Source organism: Dendrobates tinctorius, unplaced genomic scaffold (assembly GCF_039654945.1).
Source record: "Dendrobates tinctorius isolate UK_male_01 unplaced genomic scaffold, ASM3965494v1 ptg000028l, whole genome shotgun sequence".
Classification (NCBI taxonomy): domain Eukaryota; kingdom Metazoa; phylum Chordata; class Amphibia; order Anura; family Dendrobatidae; genus Dendrobates; species Dendrobates tinctorius.
In genome coordinates, this window is record NW_027361696.1 from 52,311,410 (window position 1) to 52,335,931 (window position 24,522).

General features: G+C 45.9%; 1 protein-coding gene across 11 annotated transcripts in view; it reads left to right on the forward strand.

The window, feature by feature from the left end:
• ARHGEF1 (Rho guanine nucleotide exchange factor 1) overlaps positions 1–24,522 on the forward strand; it is a 98,395-nt gene that overhangs the window by 39,848 nt on the left and 34,025 nt on the right. For 4 of the 11 annotated variants that reach the window (XM_073570690.1, XM_073570688.1, XM_073570689.1 and 1 more), the window contains 8 exons: positions 7,818–7,958; positions 14,822–14,851; positions 15,525–15,627; positions 15,759–15,837; positions 17,777–17,812; positions 22,247–22,411; positions 22,620–22,725; positions 23,550–23,561. In XM_073570690.1, the coding sequence (XP_073426791.1) occupies positions 7,818–7,958; positions 14,822–14,851; positions 15,525–15,627; positions 15,759–15,837; positions 17,777–17,812; positions 22,247–22,411; positions 22,620–22,725; positions 23,550–23,561 (672 nt within the window). Of the gene's footprint in view, positions 1–7,817; positions 7,959–13,061; positions 13,164–14,821; positions 14,852–15,524; positions 15,628–15,758; positions 15,838–17,776; positions 17,813–22,246; positions 22,412–22,619; positions 22,726–23,549; positions 23,562–24,522 lie in introns of those variants that run through there. The other 7 variants (XM_073570692.1, XM_073570695.1, XM_073570691.1 and 4 more) reach the window with 6 other exon arrangements.

The window sequence follows — 24,522 nt, forward strand, 5'->3', positions numbered from 1 at the left end:
CTCCCCAGGACACTCATGGCAGCGCAAAAAGATAGGAGTCTGGATTCTAGCAGAGAGCGAATTCTCTGCCGGAGAGTAATCCACTTCCTTTCGGGAAGAAAGACCCTTGAGCGGCGGGTGTCAATCAGCATCCCTAAGAACTCTAGGCTTTGAGTTGGCGTAAGGCGGGATTTTTCCCTGTTGAGCCAACCAAACCGGGACAGTATGTTTAGAATCACAGATAGGTTTTCCTGAGCCTGATCGAAGGAGGGTGCTTTGACAAGAATATCATCGAGATATGGGGCTAATACTATGCCTCTGACACTTAATATAGCTACCATTGCTGCCATAATCTTCGTAAAAATTCTAGGGGCTGTTGCCAGCCCAAATGGCAGGGCCACAAACTGGAAATGCTGCTGCTGGACACCGAGGCGCAAAAATCTTTGATGTCCCTGAAAAAATGGGGATGTGCAGGTAGGCGTCCCGAATGTCTATAGAGCATAGGAATTCCTGATCCTCCATAGAGGCAGTCACCGACCGGATCGACTCCATCCTGAAGAGGCGTAGGCGGACCCATTTGTTTAACCTCTTGAGTTCTAGTATGGGACGAACCGAGTCCTCCTCTTTGGCATCACAAACAGGTTTGAGTTAAAGCCTGTAAAACACTCCTGCTCGGGAACGGGGATGATTACTCCTGTGCTGAGGAAAGAGTCGATTGCCGCAAAAAAACCTGAGGCCATGGCAGCGTTTCTTGGTGGTTGGGATAGAAAAAACGGTATGATGGAAGCGCGTTGAAGTCTATCTTGTATCCTGTGGATACCACCTTCCCTACCCAGGTATCCTCTACTGAACTCTGCCAGACATCTCTGAAGAAGAGAAGGCGGCCTCTTAGTCTGGGAGAGGGACTGGGAAAGAAGCTGGAATCCCTGCAGCTTCCGGCTGAAAAGGATCTGACTGGCCCCGACCTGGTAGCTCTGCTGTGGGAACTGCGAGGGCGCCATGAAGGCCTGAAAGGACACGTTCTTCCTGTCTTTAGGCGCCTGCGACCTCTGTGGGCCCTGAGCATAAGCGTCTGCCGCTGGGGCACGACGAAAGGATTGGGTCTTTCATTTGAAACCATATTGATGAGACCTGGCCTGAGGGAGAAGGGAGCTTGTGCCCTCTTTAATGATTTGATCTAACATTGGACCAAAGAATCAGGAACCCTGAAAAGGCAGATTGGTCAGGGATTTCTTTGAGGACAAATCAGCCTACCAGGCCTTTAGCCAGATCGTCCGGCTACCATGTTGCTGGATGCTTGGGCTGCGCAAGACGCTGCGTCCAAGGCTGCTAATACCCTATATTTCCCGGCCTGAGAGATTTGATCTGTGAACTCCGCTAGTTCTGCTGGTGGGGCTCCCGCCAATATGCCCTGTCTAATCTGTTTGGTCCATTCTGTAACAGACTTAGCCACCCAAGCTGAGCACAGGCCGTACACAATATAGCGGCTGCTGCCTCAAAGGTGGATCTTGCCAGGGATTCTACCCTCCTATCATTGGGATCCTTCAGGGCTGCCCCACTGGTGAGTAGAAGGACTGTTTTAGTAGAGAGTCTGGACACTGGTGGATCCACCGAAGGGGAGGAGGTCCAGTTGCAGTGAGATCTGGTTATAAGATCCCAAAATGGCTTCCGCTTAAATGAGAGAGCCTGATCTTCAGGCTTCGATGTGGCGTCCTTAATGCTAAAGGTCTCATTGACAGCAGCAATGAGGTTCTGGACCATATCCTTGACTCCCTGGGACTGATCTGGCCCGTACTCAGAACCCTCCTCCGAGCGCGTGTCTGATAATGCCTCGCCTGATTCTGGGGAGGAGGACCGGGAGGAGGAAGACGGCCAGAGAAACTCTGGCGGTGAGATGGAGTACGAAGGGGACCTGGGTTGGTGGTCCTGTCTAAATCTTTTACGGCCTCTAGAAGGTCCGAAAAGGGGGCCCCTTAGATGCGCCTGTGTCCACTGGAGTCTGAAGTGGCGATCTGTCAAGTACCGTTACCAAGGTCTGTGATACCTTGGTAAGGTCGGCCACGGGTTTAGATAAGGAAGAGGCCCGTTCTGGACACTCACTGTCTCTCGCGGCAACGGATGACCCCTGGGCGGCAGGCAAGACTGCTTCATCCAGCTCCTGGGATAATGCGGGAGCTCTTGCAGGAAAGGCGGGGGGCTGCACCTGCTTTCTAGCGTAGGTAATACAGTGGGTCTGCTGCAATCTGAGCAGAGTGGGGAGGACTGAACCAAAGGAAGCCTATTATTGCATGATGTACATACAAAAATATTTAACGATGGTGGCTGAAGAGGATCAGCGGGACTGCTCTCCCTTGGGCATACTGATAGGCCCTTCTAAGGCCGGCGTCACACTAGAGAGGAATAGGGACGAGTGAGAGGCGTTAAAAAAACACATTGCACACAGACCAATAATTCTCTATGGGGCAGATCCCATCAGCCGTATTTTTCTTGCGTATATTTTACGGTCCGTGCCAATCGCAGCATGGCAATGCAAGTCTATGGGTGCACTAAAAATACGCATTACACACGGACCACACGTGTTACTTGCGAGAAATACGCACCCGGTGTCTAAGAAAAGCTGGCAATTCAGTGCGCTATACCGTAAACTCACACTGACAGGTTTAATAAAGAAATGAAAGAATAGATATATACACATAGAATGAATATATATATATATATATATATATATATATGCTGCGCAGAGCTGAATCAATTCATTTTGTAGTAGATTACAGTGAGGCTGGTCGCATTAGCACCGGTCCTCATTGTAAACTATTTAACCCCTTCTGATGGATTGCAGCGTGGGACATGACTGAACAGCGGAGAGGTAAGGATATTGGTGATTTTTTGTTATTTTTGTTGCAGGTCATGGTTTTATTTTGGATTACCAGACTAATAAAAATTTGTCAAAAACTTGGTGTATTTATTTCATTCAAAGACTTTTTAATTAATGTCTGTGTGTGATTTTTAACCCTTTTAAAGTGCTCCTCGGGGCTCTGACGTGTACACCTGTGTCTGCGGGAAAAGTAACCTCTCGGCCGGGGCAGTGGGGCAGACTCAAAATCGGGACTGTCCTGCTGGATCTGGGAACAGTTGGGAGGTATAAATGCTCCCCACCATACACCTTGTACACACATGGCTCTGCACACCTCATACACACACGGCTCCGCTCCGTAAACCTCACACACACACGGCTCCACTGAATACACACATGGCTCCACTGCGTAAACCTCGTACACAAGTGGCTCTGCTCCGTTAACCTTGTATACATGCTGCCACGCTCCGTACACCTTGTACACACATGGCTCCACTCCGTAAACCTTGTACACATGCAGCTTTGCTCCATACACCTCGTACACAAGCGGTTCCACTCTTTACACATGCGGCTCCGCTCCATACACACGCGGCTCCACTCTGTACACCCCGTACACACACGGCTCAGCTCTGTACACTTCGTACACACAGGGTTTCATTTTGTACGCCCCGCACACACGGCTCCGCTCCGTACAACCCGTACACACGGCTCCGCTCTATACACACGCGGATCCACTCAGTACACCCCGTACACACACGGCTTGGCTCAGCACACTTTGTACACACAGGGCTCCGTTCTGTACACCTCGTACGCTCGCGGCTCCGCTCTGTACACCTTGAACACACGCGGCTCTGCTCCGTACACCTTGTACATACGCGGCTCTGCTACTGTACACACATTGCTCCGCTCCATACACACACGGCTCTGCTCCGTACACCTGGTACATACACGGCTCCGCTCCGTACACACATTGCTCTGCTCCATACACACACGGCTCTGCTACATCCTCCCTGGAAACCCCTCCTGACCCCACACATAAACTTCACTCATCCAGCACCATGACAACCAGCACAGCAGAGTCCTGCACACATATCACTGCGCTCTTATAGACATCACTGCGCTCTAATATATAAATCACTGCACTCTCACAGACATCAATGCATTCTCATAGACATTGCTGCGCTATCATACATATCACTGCGCTCTCATAGACATCACCGCGCTCCAATATATAAATCACTGCACTCTCATAGACATCACTGCGCTCTCATAGACATCACTGCACTCTCACAGACATCACTGCACTCTCCTAGAAATCACTTCTTTATCATAGAAATCCCTTCGCTCTCAGGAAGATAACTGATCACACAGATGTCTCCGCTCAGGATCACTGCGCTCTCATAAAACTCTCAAAAGAAAATCACTGCCCCCGTAACATCCATTGCACTCTTGTAAAGATCACTGTGGCTTCATTCAATAAATTCCAGCATCGCTGCGCTCTGCTAAAAAATCAGGTAGGATTTGATCAATAAATGAAGGAAAATGTGCAGCGCTCTCAGTTTTCATATCTGTCACCTGCCCTGAGACACGGTGCAGATATGGTGCAGCCAAGGTGCTAATAAGGTGCAGACACGGTGCATCCAAGGTGCTAATAAGGTGCAGACACGGTGAGATTAAGGTGCAGACACGGATTGAGGCACCTGATCACCGCAGCCCCGCCTGCAATGAACGCTAGGCTGTAATGAACTTCTATTCTCTGTGCATACAGGACCTGTGATGAGGTCACAGGAGGAGAGGAGTCAGGAGTCACATGATCATGTGACCCCTGACTCCTCCCCTCCTGTGACCTCACCACAGGTCCTGTGCGCACAGAGAACTAACTACACCCTAGCGTTCATTGCAGGCTGACTGGCTTCCACCGCGTCTCTGGGAGGGCAGTATGGGGAGGGGCGTGCGGCTTGTCTCCCTGCAGTGCGGGACAAATAGTATCGCGGGCGGGACAGCGGGTGGGAGGGGCAAAAACGGGACTGTCCCGCGGAATCCGGGACACTTGGGAGCTATGGGGGTGGCATTACACGCCGTACTCATAATCCCGGTGTGGGAGTACAGATGTAGCAGGTCTACTCTGTATCCCTTCATGGTTACCTGAAAAGGAACAAAACACATTGAGGTAGGCATGTGTCTTGTAAGAGACCCTGTCCACCTCCTATCTGGCACTAAGCAAAACTGATTGTCCTTCAGACGGTCGGAGGGGTGTATACTGCCGAGGCGGAGTTAACATTTTTTTCATGGCATAGTGTCAACCTCCTAGAGGCAGCAGCACACACTCACGGTTTCTGTGTCCCCCAATGAGACGAAAGAGAAAACTTCATTCAATCACTTCCTATAACCATCAACAAGCTTCTTGCACCTCTCAGGAATTTTGGACCACTCTTCATTTGTAAACTGCTCCAGGTCTCTCATAATGAAGGGGCCTTCTCCCAACAGTAATTTTAAGATCTCTCCACATGTGATCAATGGAATTTAGATCCGGATTCATTTCAGAACTCTCCGGGGCTTTGTTTCCATCCATTTTTAGGGGCTTCTTGAAGTATGTTTGTGGTCATTGTCCTGCTGAAATACCCATGACCAAGGACACAAACCCAGTTTTATGATACTAGGCACTACATTGAGACCCACAATCCTTTGGTAATGTTCAGATTTCATGATGCCTTGCACTCAGTCACAGCACCCAGTGCCAAAGATGGCAAAACAACCCAAAATTTTCTTTGACCCTCCACCATATTTGACTGTAGGTACTGTGTTCTTTTCTTTGTAGGCCTCATTCCGGCTTTGGTAAACAGTAGAGTGATGTGCTTTACCAGAAAGCTCTATTTTGGTCTCATCTGTTCACGCGATGCTTTCCCAGAAGGATTTTGGTTTGCTCACATACATTTTGGCAAACTGCAGTGTAGCTTTTTTATGTCATTGACAACAGTGGGGTCCTCCTGGGTCACCTGCCATAGCGTTTAATTTAAATTAAATGTCGACAGATGGTTTTGGAAAGGTGCCAGCAATTTTGTCCTGCCCATTTTGAGGGTTTTTATTTGAAATTACAGTGGGGCAAAAAAGTATTTAGTCAGTCAGCAATAGTGCAAGTTCCACCACTTAAAAAGATGAGAGGCATCTGTAATTTACATCATAGGTAGACCTCAACTATGGGAGACAAACTGAGAAAAAAAAATCCAGAAAATCACTGTCTGTTTTTTTTTCATTTTATTTGCATATTATGGTGGAAAATAAGTATTTGGTCAGAAACAAGCAATCAAGATTTCTGGCTCTCACAGACCTGTAACTTCTTCTTTAAGAGTCTCCTCTTTCCTCCACTCATTACCTGTAGTAATGGCACCTGTTTAAACTTGTTATCAGTATAAAAAGACACCTGTGCACACCCTCAAACAGTCTGACTCCAAACTCCACTATGGTGAAGACCAAAGAGCTGTCAAAGGACACCAGAAACAAAATTGTAGCCCTGCACCAGGCTGGGAAGACTGAATCTGCAATAGCCAACCAGCTTGGAGTGAAGAAATCAACTGCGGGAGCAATAATTAGAAAATGGAAGACATACAAGACCACTGATAATCTCGATCTGGTGCTCCACGCAAAATCCCACCCCGTGGGGTCAGAATGATCACAAGAACGGTGAGCAAAAATCCCAGAACCACGCGGGGGGACCTAGTGAATGAACTGCAGAGAGCTGGGACCAATGTAACAAGGCCTACCATAAGTAACACACTACGCCACCATGGACTCAGATCCTGCAGTGCCAGACGTGTCCCACTGCTTAAGCCTGTACATGTCCGGGCCCGTCTGAAGTTTGCTAGAGAGCATTTGGATGATCCAGAGGAGTTTTGGGAGAATGTCCTATGGTCTGATGAAACCAAACTGGAACTGTTTGGTAGAAACACAACTTGTCGTGTTTGGAGGAAAAAGAATACTGAGTTGCATCCATCAGACACCATACCTACTGTAAAGCATGGTGGTGGAAACATCATGCTTTGGGGCTGTTTCTCTGCAAAGGGGCCAGGACGACTGATCCGGGTACATGAAAGAATGAATGGGGCCATGTATCGTGAGATTTTGAGTGCAAACCTCCTTCCATCAGCAAGGGCATTGAATATGAAACGTGGCTGGGTCTTTCAACATGACAATGATCCAAAGCACACCGCCAGGGCAACGAAGGAGTGGCTTCGTAAGAAGCATTTCAAGGTCCTGGAGTGGCCTAGCCAGTCTCCAGGTCTCAACCCTATAGAAAACCTTTGGAGGGAGTTGAAAGTCCGTGTTGCCAAGCGAAAAGCCAGAAACATCACTGCTCTAGAGGAGATCTGCATGGAGGAATGGGCCAACATACCAACAACAGTGTGTGGCAACCTTGTGAAGACTTACAGAAAACGTTTGACCTCTGTCATTGCCAACAAAGGATATATCACAAAGTATTGAGATGAAATTTTGTTTCTGACCAAATACTTATTTTCCACCATAATATGCAAATAAAATGAAAAAAAAACAGACAATGTGATTTTCTGGATTTTTTTTTCTCAGTTTGTCTCCCATAGTTGAGGTCTACCTATGATGTAAATTACAGACGCCTCTCATCTTTTTAAGTGGTGGAACTTGCACTATTGCTGACTGACTAAATACTTTTTTGCCCCACTGTATGTCCAATTTGCATTTTTTTCATTGTTTTCTTGTGTTGTTCCAATACACAGAAAGGAAATAACCGTGTATAACAAAACATGTAATTGCAATAATTTTATGGGAGAAATACTTCAATTTCTGGAGCAGTTTCAAGCGTGCCAACAATTTTGGCCATGACTGATTGCAGTGCTTTGATATTGTAGAGATGTCATTTTCTGCATCTCAGATTTCTTACCTTGTGCTGTGACCGTCTCTTCCTGCACTCAGTGCTGTCACCTCTGACATTTCTTCTACATCCTTTCTCTAGGACCAAACGGGTACTTGGTATGACTCCTGGAGAGCTGGAGCTCCGAGAACTGGAGTCTTACCGGACAAATGACAGATATATACTGCAGTCCAAAGAAAAACAGCTGGCAGAGCGTCTGCTGGGGAAGCTGGACGATATGCAGTGAGTACAACCAGCGGACACGGGGGGCTAGTAGATGAACCCATGGGGGGTTGGGACAGGGGGCTGGTAGATGAACCCACTTTTGAGTGATGAAAACTTTTCATAGACAAACTCTTTATTATTATTATTTAATTATATAGCGCCATTGATTCCATGGTGCTTTACATGAGAAGGGGTTACATACAAATTACAGATATCACTTACAGTAAGGAAAAACTAACAATCACAGAGTGATATAGAGGGGAGAAAGGACCCTATCCTTGCGGGCTTACATTCTACAGGATGGTGGGGAAGGAGACAGAAGGTTTGGGGGTTGCAGCAGCTCCAGTGATGGTGAAGCGGTAACTCCAGTAGCGGTGAGTAGGCAGCGGTATTGCAGGCCGTAGGCCAGAGTTCCCCAACTCCAGTCCTCAAGGCTCACCAACAGGTCATGTTTTCAGGATTTCCCTTGTATTGTACAGGTGATGCAATTATCACCTAGACAATACTAAGGAAATCCTGAAAACATGACCTGTTGGTGGGCCTTGAGGACTGGAGTTGGGGAACCCTGCTGTAGCCTTTCCTGAAGAGATGGGTTTTCAGGTTCCATCTGAAGTATCCGAGTGTGGTTGATAGCCGGATGTGTTGGAGCAAAGGATTCCAGAGGATGGGGGATATTCGGGAGAAGTCTTGGAGGCGGTTGAGGAGCGAATAAGTGTGGAGGAGAGAAGGAGGTCTTGGGAGGAACGGAGATTACGTGAGGGAAGATATCGTGAGATTAGTTCAGAGATATATGGAGGAGACAGGTTATAGATGGCCATGTAGGTCAGTATTAGTAATTTGAATTGGATACTTTGAGGGAGGGGGAGAAGTGAAGGAGTAGCGAGGAGAGAGATTAATTAGTCGGGCACCAGAGTTAAGGATGGACTGGAGAGGTGCAAGGGTGTTAGCAGGGAGGCCACAGAAAAGGATGTTGTAGTAGTCGAGATGGGAGATGATGAGGGCATGCATAAGCATTTTAGTAGAGTGAGGGTTGAGGAAGGGATGGATTCTGGAAATATTTTTGAGCTGGAGGCAGCAAGAGGTGGAGAGAGCTTGGATGTGTGGTTTGAAGGACAGGACAGACAAGGGTTACTCCGAGGCAGCGGACCTACGGAAAGTGTGATGTCGTCATTTGTTATAGATAGGTCAGGTAAGGAAGATCTGTGAGATGGGGGAAAGATGATCAGTTCAGATTTGTCCACGTTCAGTTTGAGGAAGCGGGAGGAGAAGGAGGAAATATGGCTGATAGACACTCCGGGATTTTGGAGAGCACTGAGGTGACATCTGAGCCAGAGAGGTAGATCTGAGTATCATCGGCATAAAGGTGGTACTGGAATCCGTGGGACTTTGAGTTGCCCCAGGCCAAGTGTATAGATGGAGAAGAGAAGGGGTCCTATAACAGAGCCTTGGGGGACTCCAACAGAGAGAGGGTGGGATGAGGAGGTAGTGTGGGATGAGGAGGTAGTGTGGGAGACGCTGAATGTGCGGTTGGAGAGGTATGAGGAGATCCAGGATAGGGTGAGGTCTTTGATGCCAAAGGAAGAGAGGATCTTTAGTAGGAGGCAGTGGTCAACTGTGTCGAAGGCAGAGGACAGGTCTAGAAGGAGGAGTATAGAGTATTGTCCGTTCGCTTTGGCTGTAAGTAGGTCGTTAGAAATTTTGGTCAGGGCTGTCTCAGTGGAGTGATGGGGGCAGAAATCAGATTGTAGATTGTCAAAGAGCAAGTTAGATGAGAGATGGGAGGAAAGTTCAGCGTGGATATGCTGCTCCCGTTTGGAAGCGAATGGGAGCAGCGATATTGGGCGATAGCTGGACATAGCGGTTGGGTCGAGGGTTGGCTTTTTGAGGATAGGCGTGATTGTGGCATGTTTGAAAGCAGAAGGGAAGGTACCAGAAGTTAGTGATAGGTTGAAGAGGTGGGTTAGGGATGGGATTAGAGTGGTGGCGAGGTTGGGGAGGAGGTGGGTTGGGATGGGGTCGAGTGCACAAGTGGTGAGGTGTGATTTGGAGAGAAGATGAGCAAGCTCCCCTTCAGTGATGTTGGATAAGGAGGTTATGGGGTTTTGGCATTGGTCTGGTATACAAAGGGGTTGTGGTGGTTTAATAATAAAGACTTGCTGTGTTTGGTCTATCTTGTTTTTGAAGTGCGTGGCGAAGTCCTCAGCAGAGATTAGGGAAGTTGGAGGGGGCAGTGGTGGGCGGAGGAGGGAGTTAAAAGTATTGAACAACTGTTTGGGGTTGTGGGATAAGGAAGATACAAGGGATGTAAAGTAGGCCTGTTTAGCAGAGGTGAGAGCTGATTTGAATGTAAGTGTTGCTTGTTTGAGTGCAGTGAAGTCGTCTTGTGAATGCGTTTTCTTCCAGCGCCGTTCAGCAATTCTGGATGCTTGCCAAAGCTTTTTAGTGGTGTTATTGTGCCAGAGTTGTCTATTGATTTGTCGCACTCTGTTATGCATGACAGGGACGACCGAGTCAATGGCTGATACAAGAGTGGTATTGTAGAACTAGTGGCAGTGTCTGTGTCGTGGAGCGAAGATATGGAGGACAGTGGTAGGATAGAGTCGGAGAGTGTGTGAGTGTCTAGATGTGCAAGGTTTCTGAGGGGGTGCGCTTGTTGCTGGACATGGGTGACCGGTGAGGAGGACAGTAATGAGAGAGTGAGTAGATGGTGGTCAGATAGAGGGAGAGGCGAGGTTGTCAAGTTAGATAGGGAGCAGAGACAGGTGAAGGCCAGGTATAATGTGTGTCCGTCTGTGTGGGTGGCTGAGGAGGACCACTGAGTAAGTCCAAAGAATGATGTAAGGGACAGGAGTTTGGAGGCTGCCGACTGGTGGGTGTCAATGGGGATGTTGAAGTTTCCCATGATGATGGTTGGAATGTCAGCAGAGAGAAAGTGAAGGAGCCATGTAGAGAATTGGTCAATGAAGGCAGTGGTTGGGCCTGGAGGTCGGTATATGACAGGTACTTGGAGGTTGTAGGGAGAGTAGATGCAGACAGAGTGGACTTCAAAAGAGGGGAAGATAAGGGCGGGAAGAGGTGGGATTGGGTTGAAGGTGCAGTTGAAAGAAAGGAGAAGGCCCCCTCCTCCACCATGTCTGTTGCCAGGGCGAGGAGTGTGGGTGAAGTGGAGACCGCCATAGCATAGCGCAGCAGGGGAGGTGGTGTCGGAGGGTGTCAGCCATGTTTCAGTGAGGCCAAGGAAGGAAAAATTGTGAGAGGTAAAGAGGTTGTGAATCACATGGAGTTTATTGCAGACGGAGCGGGCATTCCAGAGTGATCCAGAGAGAGGGAGCAGGTGGGAGTCAAGGGCACGTATTTGAGGTTGAAAATATTTTGGGTGTTTATATTGGATTGGGAGCGATAGAAGGGGGTAATAATGGAAGGTATGAGCTGTGGGGGTCCAGGATTGAAAGATATGTCGCCAGCTGTGAGGAGAAGCAGAGAGAGGCAGAGCAGGTGGGAGGAGGAGAGTGGGCGATTTGCTTTGTGTGTTATTAGGAGAGATCTGAGGTTGAGGAGCAGGTCAGCGGAGGAGGTCAGGTGGGGGGGCAAGAGGGAAGGAGAGTTTATTACTTGGTTAGAGGGTGCTGGGGTCTGTGGATAGCGAAGGAGAGTCAAGAGTAATGGAGGCCAAACCATTAGAGCATATATCAGCATGGTAAGGGTAAGTGTGGAGCTAAGAGAAAGAAATTTAGTATATGTAAACAGAGCTTAGGCGTACCTTCTGGTCACTTCTGGCTCTCTTCTGGCATATTTCTATTGTTATCCTTAAAATGACATCCTTGTAATGACAGACCAGGGTCTGAACCGACCAACGGCTCTGAATTTATAACAGCTCAAATGCACATCAAACAGGCCCAGGTGTGAACAGGAGGGAGGGGCAGCAGGGATACTGGTTACAGACACAGGAGGGGATTAATTAGAAGTCAGGAAGGAAAAAAATGAACACATCCAAAGGGACAGATAAAGCATTTATAGCAGACAGATATAGGGGTGATTGGGGTTCAGGAAAGATGGGTGATGATGGGATTGCATCCAGGGGACATACCTGAGGATGAAGCCGATCGATCGTCAGATTGATACCAATAGTGAAGCATAGTGACAAGAACAATGAAGCATCTATAGCAGGGAGTTATTCTTCTGGCATATTTCTATTGTTATCCTTAAAATGACACAGGTTTACCCTCAAGCCCTATTGCACAAAACTGGTAATAATGACTGGAAGACGACCAATTAGATGTTTTCCTCACAATTTTTGCCGTAGAGCAGAACACACTGCTGGCCACTTCCTACATTACAGGTTCCCACCTTTGTATTCTACAGTGTCTGCCACCCTCTGCAGTGTAGGGTACACCGTATTGTTGTGCCTGCTGCACAGCCATGCACCTTACTGCCGTTGCTTGCTGCAGTGCCTGTCCTACCCCATGTTGCTTGCTGCAGTGCCTGTCCTACCCCATGTTGCTTGCTGCAGTGCCTGTCCTACCCCATGTTGCTTGCTGCAGTGCCTGTTTTTCCCCATGTTGCTTGCTGCAGTGCCTGTCCTACCCCATGTTGTTTGCTGCAGTGCCTGTCCTACCCCATGTTGTTTGCTGTAGTGCCTATCCTGCCCCATGTTACTTGCTGTAGTGCCTTTCCTGCCCCATGTTTATTGTGCCGCATGCTGGGATTTGTAGTTGTGTTCGAGAATGAGAGCATTGTGGATGCATGGTGCTTCCGCTGCGCCATTCTACACTGCCTCCTCTTTTGTCCCACACTGCAGTTGGGCTTCTATATATAACTCCGCTCTGGGCTGGGAAAGTCGGGACCCTCGATTAACCCCGGACCCTCTGGGAATTAACTCATACTCTGCATCTCACCCTCCTTAACTCATTCACTGCCTGCTGCACCAGCCTGATCCCCCAGAGCGCACACACCCTAGGGTGTATGACTGCCAATGGGTTAATACCGAGGAAGTGGTCTTGGAAAGTATCCGCCGTCTCCGCTCCCTAACGCAGAACATCTGTCTCCCCGTCTTTCTGTGGGTTGCGTCATCTTGCTGCGTGGTGCAGTATATAAGGCCAGAGCTGTCCTCGCTGTCTCCATTCACTGACTCTGGACTCGGAGACACTTGTAGAAGCCTCTCGTACCATGATCAGCAGGACTTCCTGTGCCCAAATCACTCTCGCTAGACATGATATTCTGTGGGTGAGTCCGGTGGGCAGGGGATGAGCACGGAGAATGGGGTTTTGCCTGGTTTTCCTATTTTACACTGTATCTTGAACAATTCTACAACTTCTTAATTTACTTTGCATTTCAATTAATCCCCATTGCCAAGATCTCTGCTTGCTGTCGGTGAACAAAGTCTTTACGGAAAACTGAGAGAGCTAATACTCTTCATAGCTAAAGTGGTGACATGTAAACGGCAGAGACCCCGATGTAAGGAGCTAATATGGGCAGGTCTACAATCAGCGCCCATCATGGACTCCAGAGCTGCACTCACTATTTTGCTGATGCAGTCACTGTGTACATAAATTACATTACTGATCCTGAGTTACATCCTGTATTATACTCCAGAGCTGCACTCACTATTCTGCTGGTGCAGTCACTGTGTACATAAATTACATTACTGATCCTGAGTTACATCCTGTATTATACCCCAGAGCTGCACTCACTATTCTGCTGGTGCAGTCACTGTGTACATACATTACATTACTGATCCTGTACTGATCCTGAGTTACATCCTGTATTATACCCCAGAGCTGCACTCGCTGTTCTGCTGGTGAAGTCTCTGTGTACATACATTACTTATCCTGTACTGATCCTGAGTTACATCCAATATTATACCCCAGAGCTGCACTCAGTATTCTGCTGGTGCTGTCACTGTGTACATACATTACATTACTGATCCTGTACTGATCCTGAGTTACATCCAATATTATACCCCAGAGCTGCACTCACTATTCTGCTGGTGCAGTCACTGTGTACATACCTTACATTACTGATCCTGAGTTACATCCTGTATTATACTCCAGAGCTGCACACACTATTCTGCTGGTGCAGTCACTGTGTACATACATTACTGATCCTGAGTTACTTCCAATATTATACCCAGAGCTGCACTCAGTATTCTGCTGGTGTAGTCACTGTGTACATACATTACATTACTGATCCTGTACTGATCCTGAGTTACATCCTGTATTATACTCCAGAGCTGCACTCACTATTCTGCTGGTGCAGTCACTGTGTACATACATTACATTACTGATCCTGAGTTACATCCTGTATTATACCCTAGAGCTGCACTCGCTATTCTGGTGGTGCAGTCTCTGTGTACATACATTACTTATCCTGTACTGATCCTGAGTTACATCCAATATTATACCCCAGAGCTGCACTCAGTGTTCTGCTGGTGTAGTCACTGTGTACATACATTACATTACTGATCCTGTACTGATCCTGAGTTACATCCTGTATTATACTCCAGAGCTGCACTCACTATTCTGCTGGTGTAGTCACTGTGTACATACATTACATTACTGATCCTGAGTTACATCCTGTATTATACTCCAGTGCTGCACTCACTATTCTGCTGGTGCAGTCACTGTGTACATACATTACATTACTGATCCTGAGTTAAATCCTGTATTATACCCCAGAGCTGCAATCACTATTCTGCTGGTGCAGTCACTGTGTACATACATTACATTACTGATCCTGTACTGATCCTGTATTGATCCTAAGTTACATCCTGTATTATACTCCTGAGCTGCACTCAATATTCTCATTGGTTATCACGCGGTGGGATCATGTACTGATTATTGTGGTCACCAGTGCTGAACTCCAATGTTCTTCTTGTTTTACAGCCCAAACATCTCTACGGACGAGGAGAAAAGGTAATGCCATGTCCCCTCCTGACCAGCTGTGGATAATATAAGGTCTCTCCTGCCGACATGTGAGCCCCTTTACATCTGCCGCGCTCTTCCCCGGTGCACACAACCTGCGCTAATTCCTTAGCTCTGATTTTTCTTTACACACTGGGAAGGTGCTGTTCTCCTTCTGGATATCTTACTGTATAAAGAGTCCTACAAGCAATTCTTTATGGGAAAATTATGCAAATAAGCTGATATCCAGAGTTGTCTCTACCGCCACCTGTAGGCACCTGCCCTGTAATGCAATGTCTCAGCTGCCCAGCTAGCACCGAGCACTGGACGCTACTGATGAGCGAGTATACTCGTTGCCCGGGTGTCCTCCAAGTATTTTGCTGTGCTTGGAGATTTAGTTTCTGTCGACACAGCTGCATTACTTGCGTCTGCTAGAAAGGCTGAATACATGTGAAGAATGCCTGTTTGTTAGGGAATTCCCACATGTATTCAGCCTGTCCAGCAGCCGCAAATCATGCAGCTGACGCGACGAAAACTAAATCTCCGAGCACGCCAAAATACTCGGAGATCACCCGACCATGCTCGGGAAAACCCAAGCAACAAGTATACTCGGTCATCACTACTGGACGTCTTATAGGATGGCTGCAGTTCTGTGCTCATTAAGATTTGCGCTCACTGTTTGCAGTTCCGCCATCGTCCACGCCATAGCCGCCTACATGAAGCACATCGGGGTGAAGACCAAGGTGGCGGATAGCAAGAAATCCAAAAGTGGCTTTTTCAGGAAAATGGTGAGTGATGGCGAATGGGCAGTGATCTGTATATGGAGTGGATTTCTCCCTTTGTTTAGGATCTGTGCTTGCTGTCAGGGAAGAGTATTGCTTACATCCAGTCTCCCCATTACTGTCCTCTCTGTTTCCAGGTGTCTGCGAAGAAGCCGGAGGAGACCATGAAACCTAAGAAACCCTTCAGTATCTGGAACCGCAATGAAACTCCGCACAGTGAGTACAGGCCAATACGTGACGTTACTGGTTATACATGAAGCTGCGTGTCATGTGTCAGTGCCCACCCTGATCCCGCAGCACTTTGATCAAGCTTTCATCAAGCTGATCATGTCTTATAAAGCCGCCATTAAAGATTTTGTTTGGGCAATCACTTCTCATGTAGGGAAACTTCTTACATCCTGTATTATACTCCAGAGCAGCACTCACTACTCTGCTGGTTCAGTCACTGTGTACATACATTACTGATCCTGAGTTCCATCCTGTATTGTACTCCGGCGCTGCACTCACTATTCTGGTGGTGCAGTCACTGTGTACATACATTACTGATCCTGTACTTATCCCAAGTTACATCCTGTATTGTACTCCAGAGCTGCACTCACTATTCTGCTGGTGCAGTCACTGTGTACATACATTACTGATCCTGTACTGATCCTGAGTTACATCCTGTATTATACTCCAGAGCTGCACTCACTATTCTGCTGGTGCAGCCACTGTGTACATACATTACATTACTGATCCTCAGTTACATCCTGTATTGTACTCCGGAGCTGCACTCCCTTTTCTGCTGGTGCAGTCATTGTGTACATACATTACATTACTGATCCTGAGTTACATCCTGTATTATACCCAGAGCTGCACTCACTATTCTGCTGGTGCAGTCACTGTGTACATACATTACATTACTGATCCTGAGTTACATCCTGTATTATACCCAGAGCTGCACTCACTATTCTGCTGGTGCAGTCACTGTGTACATACATTACATTACTGATCCTGAGTTACATCCTGTATTATACTCCAGAGCTGCACTCACTATTCTGCTGGTGCAGTCACTGTGTACATACATTACATTACTGATCCTGAGTTACATCCTGTATTATACTCCAGAGCTGCACTCACTATTCTGCTGGTGCAGTCACTGTGTACATACATTACATTACTGATCCTGAGTTACATCCTGTATTATACCCCAGAGCTGCACTCACTATTCTGCTGGTACCGTCACTGTGTACATACATTACATTACTGATCCTGAGTTACATCCTGTATTATACCCCAGAGCTGCACTCACTATTCTGCTGGTACAGTCACTGTGTACATACATTACATTACTGATCCTGTACTGATCCTGAGTTACATCCTGTATTATACCCCAGAGCTGCACTCACTATTCTGCTGGTACCGTCACTGTGTACATACATTACATTACTGATCCTGAGTTACATCCTGTATTATACCCCAGAGCTGCACTCACTATTCTGCTGGTACAGTCACTGTGTACATACATTACATTACTGATCCTGTACTGATCCTGAGTTACATCCTGTATTATACTCCGGAGCTGTGCTCACTATTCTGCTGGTGGAGTCAGTGCTCTATGTAGCTTCCCTACCAGATAAATGTTCCACCATATCTGTGGGTGTCTGAAATCGCCTTTTATGGAGCGCTTTGTACACCTGCGTGTGTTGAACGTTCCGCAGGGTTGATCCTGGAGTCTCCCGTCCTCTGCTAGTTGCTCCCTGTTACTTGGTGCACGTATCTGTTGCGTGTCTCTGATCTATTCTCTCTCTTTTCCTTTTTTTGCAATTAACCTGTCTTTCCGCTCAGTTATTTCTCTCCAATCTTCTTCCGTTCTTCCTCCATTCCCAGCTGCCCTTCCTCTCTTGCATGATTGTTTCTTCCTTAAAGGGGTTGTCCAGGATTAGAAAACATGGCTGCTTCCTTGAAGAAACAGCTCCTCCCGTGTGCACAGGAATGAAGCCATAGAAAGTTCTCAGATTCGAGTGATGTATGTGTGGGCTCCCTTAGCTGGGCGCAGTGGGTGGCTGAGTAGCGCGGAGGGGTTGTGGTTGGCGTCCCCTTGTCCCTGCTCATCTTCATCGCTTGTTTTTTGTTTTTCTTTCCTTCTCTCTGCTCCTCCCCGTGTTTTTCACAGATTTTGAGACCAGGCCGACAAAGGTTGAGGCTGAAGGTATCTTCAGAATATAGACCCACCATTCTGCCTTTTTTTTCTCCCCAACTCCAAACTTCTCACTTATGTCACCATTCAAACAACCGCATGATGGAATGTACCAAAACTTCACCACGGGGGTGGGGGGGGGGGGTTTGCTTTGCAGCATGGGGGCCACTTCTGACTAATGCACTTAACTTGTTTGTGACCGGACGAGTTACGATTGCAGCCCTATATGACTATGCACAGATTAAAGCCTCAGTCTCACAACGTACTTTCTAGTGACATACTTGACATTTTGCAGAGAATGACCCTCTTGAGTTACAGTATAATTAAAGGGGCTGTCAACAATTTTTGTCTTTTACTTATTTACATGTATTTGGGGATGAAAAATCATTTTTGTAATTGGATTTCATTAAAACTTTTGCTACTTTTAGATTCTCAGTTAACTCATTCTGTAGCCACCAACAGTCTAGGCAACACAGATGCTCTCGAAGGCAAATAGGGCAACATTTTTAATTAAACCCATTTGCAAAAATGATTTTTAACCACGATTGCAGGCATTTAAGTGACAAATAAATGTCCCTAGTGATGAACTACCCCCTTTAAGCAACCCTACAACAGTCAGGACATTTTTATCTCACTCTTGAAGAAGTTTGGCAACCATCTTTAGCAAGATCATGGTGTAGAAATTGGCACTGTGCCCAGGCTTTACTGTGTAAGAAATCTGAAATGTTCAGAGAAAGCAAGTTGTTCCAGCAGTGTAAATGCTATGGACACTTTTGTACTGAAATTTTGTCCATTTGCTTACTAAGTGAAAAATTAGACAATTTTCTAGATAGTTTTCTTCCTTTTGTTTTGTGTTGTAGAGTCTGTGCTACTCCTTTCCCTGGCAGGTTACCTTGTTGCTTCAGATGTCATTTCTGTAGCACACTAGTCCCTTTGAGACTGATGTCATCTGCTCTTCCTTCTCTCAGTGTTAGTCTATATACTTTGATACCGTACCTCTCGACCAATCACTCATTTGGTCGACGGCTATCTTTCCTGGTTCCTCATGCACGAGTTTTTGACTTGGCCAAGCTTTGTGTTCTTTATGGGGCGAGCAAGTTTGAGCTAAAACAAAAAGATTAAATGATCATCTTTAAACCGTCCAATCCTTATATTTCCCAACTTCATCTCCCTCGTCAGAAAGTTAGGAGGCCATCATACACAAGGTTGACTGTTTTATCTTGCGTATGGGATGAGGCTTTACATGGATGCTTTCCTCCCTCTCCACCATTTGATCTGCCATGTAAAGCCTCATCTTCTCTTTCTGAAGACTTGGATGCTTTCCTCCCTCTCCACCATTTGATCTAAAAAGTCTTCAGAAAAGTAAGATGAGGCTTTACATGGCTGATAAAATTGTGGAGAGGGAGGAAAGCATCCAAGTCTTCATAAATGGAAGATAGCACAGATTGTACTGTATTGAGTGTAAACAGACACAGGGAAATGTTTCTGCTTAAGGAGAAGAGTACCCAGGAAAGTCTGTACAAGGATTGGGGGTGGGAATCAAAAAGTTATTTTTCTGTGTAAACAGGAACGCATCCATTTTAGACTTTACCTGGAGTGGTAGGGGGGAATTGCAAAGACTATACAGCTGTGGAAAAGGTGAGCACTTAAGGCAGATCCTACGTGGAAAGGGATGGGTGAGTCGTGCTTACTGTGATTGTATGTAAACAGGAGATCACCCATGGTAGACTTTACAGGGAGAAGTAAGGGGATCGTAAAGACTACATATCTGTGTACACAGAAGAGCACCCATAGCAGACTTTACAGGGGGGGGGGGGATCATACCTGCTATGTACCTATGTGAGGAGGGACTACCTACAGCAGACTCGACAGGGAAGTCACTGAGGCTATGTACAGTGTTGTTCAAAAGTCCTGCATAGGCGTGAAGAAAACTATATGTTTCATACTTCTGCATCTCTACAGTGGAACATATATGTTTTTGCAATCCCTCATTGTATGCCATACTAATTTTTGAATGTCCCAAGTGTATAAATTGTTATGGTATGCGCATTTTTGATATTTTTTTTTCCAGGATAACCATACCTACACCAGTACAGTGTGTAGAATGGTGAACAGGTTTCTAAGTTCATTAACTTCCACTGCAAGTTCACACAGACTTAAATTTTACTTTTTAAGATTGATTATTCTTTATTTCATTCCGAGTCCTGAAAAGGGCCTTTTGAGTGCATCTTTAGCTTCTAATACTTTATTGGCCAGCCTTTGCTCCTGAGCACCAGCCTGCATCTCTGTGGCATTGAGTGAACAAGCTTCTGCAGATGTTCACGAGTGATGATGTGGTTCCAGGCCTGTATCAGAGCCTCAATCAAGTCACTCTTGGTCCTTGGCTGTTTTCTAGATATCTCTAATGATACCTTGTGCCACAAATTTTCAATTGGATTGAGGTCCGGGGACTGAGCTGGCCAGTCAATAGTAGCCACCTTGTTCTTTTTTTTTCCATTCCGTTACTGTCTTAGCGCTGTGACAAGGAGCATTATCATCCTGGAAGATATAATCCCCTGAAAACAGGTGTTGAGCAGAAGGCAGCATTTTCTTATTAAGGACGTCTATGTATTTTTTTGCATTAACCATACCCTCCACAATATGAAGCCTTCCAACACCATTGGCTGCCATACAGCCCCAGACCATTACTTTCATCAGATGTTTCACAGAGAAGCTCAAACACTCTGGCTTGTACTCTTCATGTGGGAACCTTCTCACATAAGACTTGCCATCATTTCCTAGAATGCAAAAAGTGCTTTCATCACTAAATAGCACTTTTTCCCACTCCTCCTTCCTCCACTTTAAATATTTCAATGCCCACAGTTTTCGCCTTTGTCCTTGTATGGCTGTCATCAATGGCTTCTTTCGGGCCTTGCACCCCCTCAATCCTGCTTCCAAACATCTCTTCCTAACAGTTGATGTTGCTACCTCAATATTGCACTTTTCTTGCCATTCTCGCAGAAGCTGAGGAGAGGAGAGCTTTCATCTGTGATTGGCTAATTTTGGATCTGAAGCTGTACAATATTTAGTTGTGCTTTCAATTCCCATATTGTTGCAATAATTTCAGGCAAAACTGCTTCAATAGCTAAAAATATTATAGGGAGAGAATGCAAAATTGTATTCTGAACCAAACCATATATAATATGTCATATTAGCATCGAAGATATTCGACAGAAAACGTTTAAAACTTGAAAAATCTATTTATCCTCTGCAGGACTTTTGAACACCACTGTATCTGTGAAAGATGGGAGATTGTGATGGGGGGGAATCACATTAACTATGTATCTACACAGAGCAGCGTAACCTCGGCATAGTCCACAAGGAGAGGGAGGAATTACACACTCCTCAGTATAAGTATCTGTCAGTATATACAGCTCTGGCAAAAATTAAGAGACCACCACATCAAAACCCTGTCATGGGCAGCCCATTCTCCAGACCTGAACCCCATTGAAAACCTCTGGAATGTAATCAAGAGGATGATGGATAGTTACAAGCCATCAAACAAAGAACTGCTTAAATATTTGTGCCAGAAACAGTATGAAAGACTGGTGGAAAGCATGCCAAGACGCATGAAAGGTATATTTATGACCAAGCTGTATACTACAACTCAGTCAATAAATAGTTTTACACATATTTGTGGCAGCCATGACTTAAAGAACAGTTGGAATCTACATTCATTTCCAGATCACAAGCTGTTCCTAGTTTCAGACTTGTGATGTGCCCCTCTCAGTAATACAGGCTGGATGTACAGTTACTAGCTCTCATGTATCAGGACTGCTTCATTCCTGTACTGACTTCCCTAATACAGTAGCAGAGAGATATCATCTTATACAGCTCTTGCAAAAATTAAGAGACCACTTCCAAATGTTCAGTTTGTCTGACTTTTCTCTTTATAGGTATATTTTTGGCTAAAATGTAAATTGTTCTTTTAGTCTACAAACTTCTGACAACATGTCTCCGAATTTCCAAGCAATAAATTTTGCTTTTTTTTTTTTTCTGAAAAGGAGAAATTGTCAAAATAAAAAAAACAAAAACATTGCTTTCAGACCTGAATTAATGCAAAGAAAACAAGTTCATAATCATTTAGAAACAATAATACCAATGTTTTAACTCAGGAAGAGTTCAGAAATCAATATTTTGTGGAATAACCGTGATTTTTAAAAACAGCTTTTGCTGGGACTGAGGCTTTTGAAAATAAATAAATCCCCTGACACCCGGAGTGGGCAGAGAGTTCCCCCTTTTTATTTCACATACTAACAATATTTGATTTTCTCCCTTTATTTATGTTCTTACTTTAGTGACTGATGAGTGATTAGGTGACTTCTGGATTTTCTGACCGATTATTTGTGATGGAGGAGTTATGAGAATGTTATTGTCGGTTTGATTTTCTTCTTTCTGCTCCTGCAGCTGACAAGCCGGCCGTTCCAGAGAGAAAAATCAGTCATGGGCAGAGGACCTTTGATCGAAGTGACAGCAACATGGGGAAGCCGAAGGCCTCCATAGATAGTCCTGACCCGGGCGTGATGGTGACTATACATCCACCACCCAGCGAACCCAGTGAAGGTGACAACGGTCAGTTAAATGGTATCTAGCAGAGTGATTATGGTGCATCCATCTCCTACTTTTTCATTTGTTTGTTAAGCTAATCATACCTGCTGATGTTATCCATTTTCTTTTAGAGCTGTGGGACCCTGGGTAGATCTTACTTGGTCAGTGGGTGGTTTAGGGGTTTACACCAGGTCCCTACATTTTTGTTTTTGCTTTCCTCTACTCTCTCCAGTTTCTGATGGAACGTCTTCTTTTGATATCACTGACGTCGCCAAAGGTTCTCCGACTACAGAACTTTACCCAACAGAACAGCAAGAAGACAGCGCCGAGAATGACAGGTAAGACATCACAGGTAGTCCATTCATGTTCCCAACAGCAACCCTATGTCACCAGTTCTTGCGGCCTCGCTATGCAATCCCTGCCTGCTGATGGTAAACCCCCTTTTTTGCTGCTTTGATAATCCAAGTCGATGGATGGAAGAATTTTCCACCTTTGCCGTTTCCTATTTTTCTCTGCTGAAATTTCACCCGCTTGGTTAACCTGCTTCTCATGGAGTTTACTCCATCATAACGCACTTCTCCCCAAGCTTGTGTAGCTTCCGATCCTCCAGCCACCAGCGTGAAGCATTTTTTGGGTGCTTCTCCTCTTGCAAACACTTGTTTTTGCCTACTTGAAGAAAGCTGAAAATAAAGCTGCAGCAACCAACTATTTTTGGCTCTTGGTTGCCATGAAGATCTGGTTCTCCTACAGTTTGGATGTTTTTTTGCATCCCTGTCCTAACGATATTACCCAATGCTCTCTCCTGTCCATGTCTTCCCAGCGTCCTTCATTGTCTCCACATTTGGCTTGTTCTTTGACATCGTATTGGTTCACAAGCTCCTCTTGTGTAGTGGACTTTGATTTTACTCCATCTGTTGTGTCTTGTGGCGTGCTTCAGGTGTTGTGGCGTCCTGCTCTGGCTCAGGTCCGTGCTTGGGGCCTTCATTTGCTTTGCAACCCAATATAGGCTCTGGCGGATGTATATGCTCTGTTCTGTGTTACCCCTGCCTAGTAACACAATGGTCCCGTTCATGGATGTGGCGCCCCCTGTCTGCTGAGCTTTCAGTGCAAAAACTAGGGCATCTGTATGGAATGATTTAACCCTTGCCTGCTCTGTTCACAGACGGAAGAAAAGGTCAGTGCATGTTTGTCGTCTGATATCCCGGGAGATTTGCTAGAGGCTTGTTATAGAGCCCGGCTAAGTATTAAACATTCTGCCCAGTTTCCTTCTATCTCTTTCGCTTTGCTGATCTGCAAACCCCCATTTTACCTTTTGCCGCAACCGATTTGTCCTGGACCTTTTGGATTAAATAAATTTTTTTTTTACGTTTCCGGAAACTGTGCCATTCTTGTCCATGGGATGTGACTGGAGCTGTTCTCCATATCTTTATGTATGTAGACCACCTTACTTTACCCCTATAGATGATTTTGGGGTTGAAATGGTTTGGGCTGTTGGAATTTTCTTGTTTGATCCTTTTGTTTTCAGGAGAGAGACTGTGAAAACCTCTTCTTTTATCTCCCTGTTAAAAACTCCTGGTCATGCGCACATGTGTATCGGTGCGGAGAGAGGTTTGTTAGAAACGGCCAACAGCTATCTCATCACAAGGATAGCTTTATTTTACATTTTAGAGATGCCCCACCAATGCTAAATTAGTGGACACAGGATTGGGGTGCCCAAATATCAGCCTATTGACTGGAGGACACCATCTTTAAAGGGTTTTCTGCTTTGGACAATCGCTATTGGTTAGATAAATACCTTGATTTAGCTGATCAAAAAGTGTCCCCCTTCTAAAATCCTCAGCGATCAGCTATAATTTGTAGCAAAATCTTTCTGTAAGCGCTCAGTCTCCCCACAGCACCTCCACAGGGACAATGAAGCATTACACAATGTCCATTCAAATCAGTGAGTTATCTACTGGACAAGTCGGTCCTCCAGTACAAGAGACTCCATTTATATTCCACTTTAGTCAAAATGTGAAGAAGGGCCCCTCTCTATTAATTAAGCATTTAGCAAATTGGGTTTTAGAAATTTTAATAGCCATTTTATAGGGGCGCTCCAGGTCAATCCCTTAGATGCTAAAGTCCCTCAGATAAAT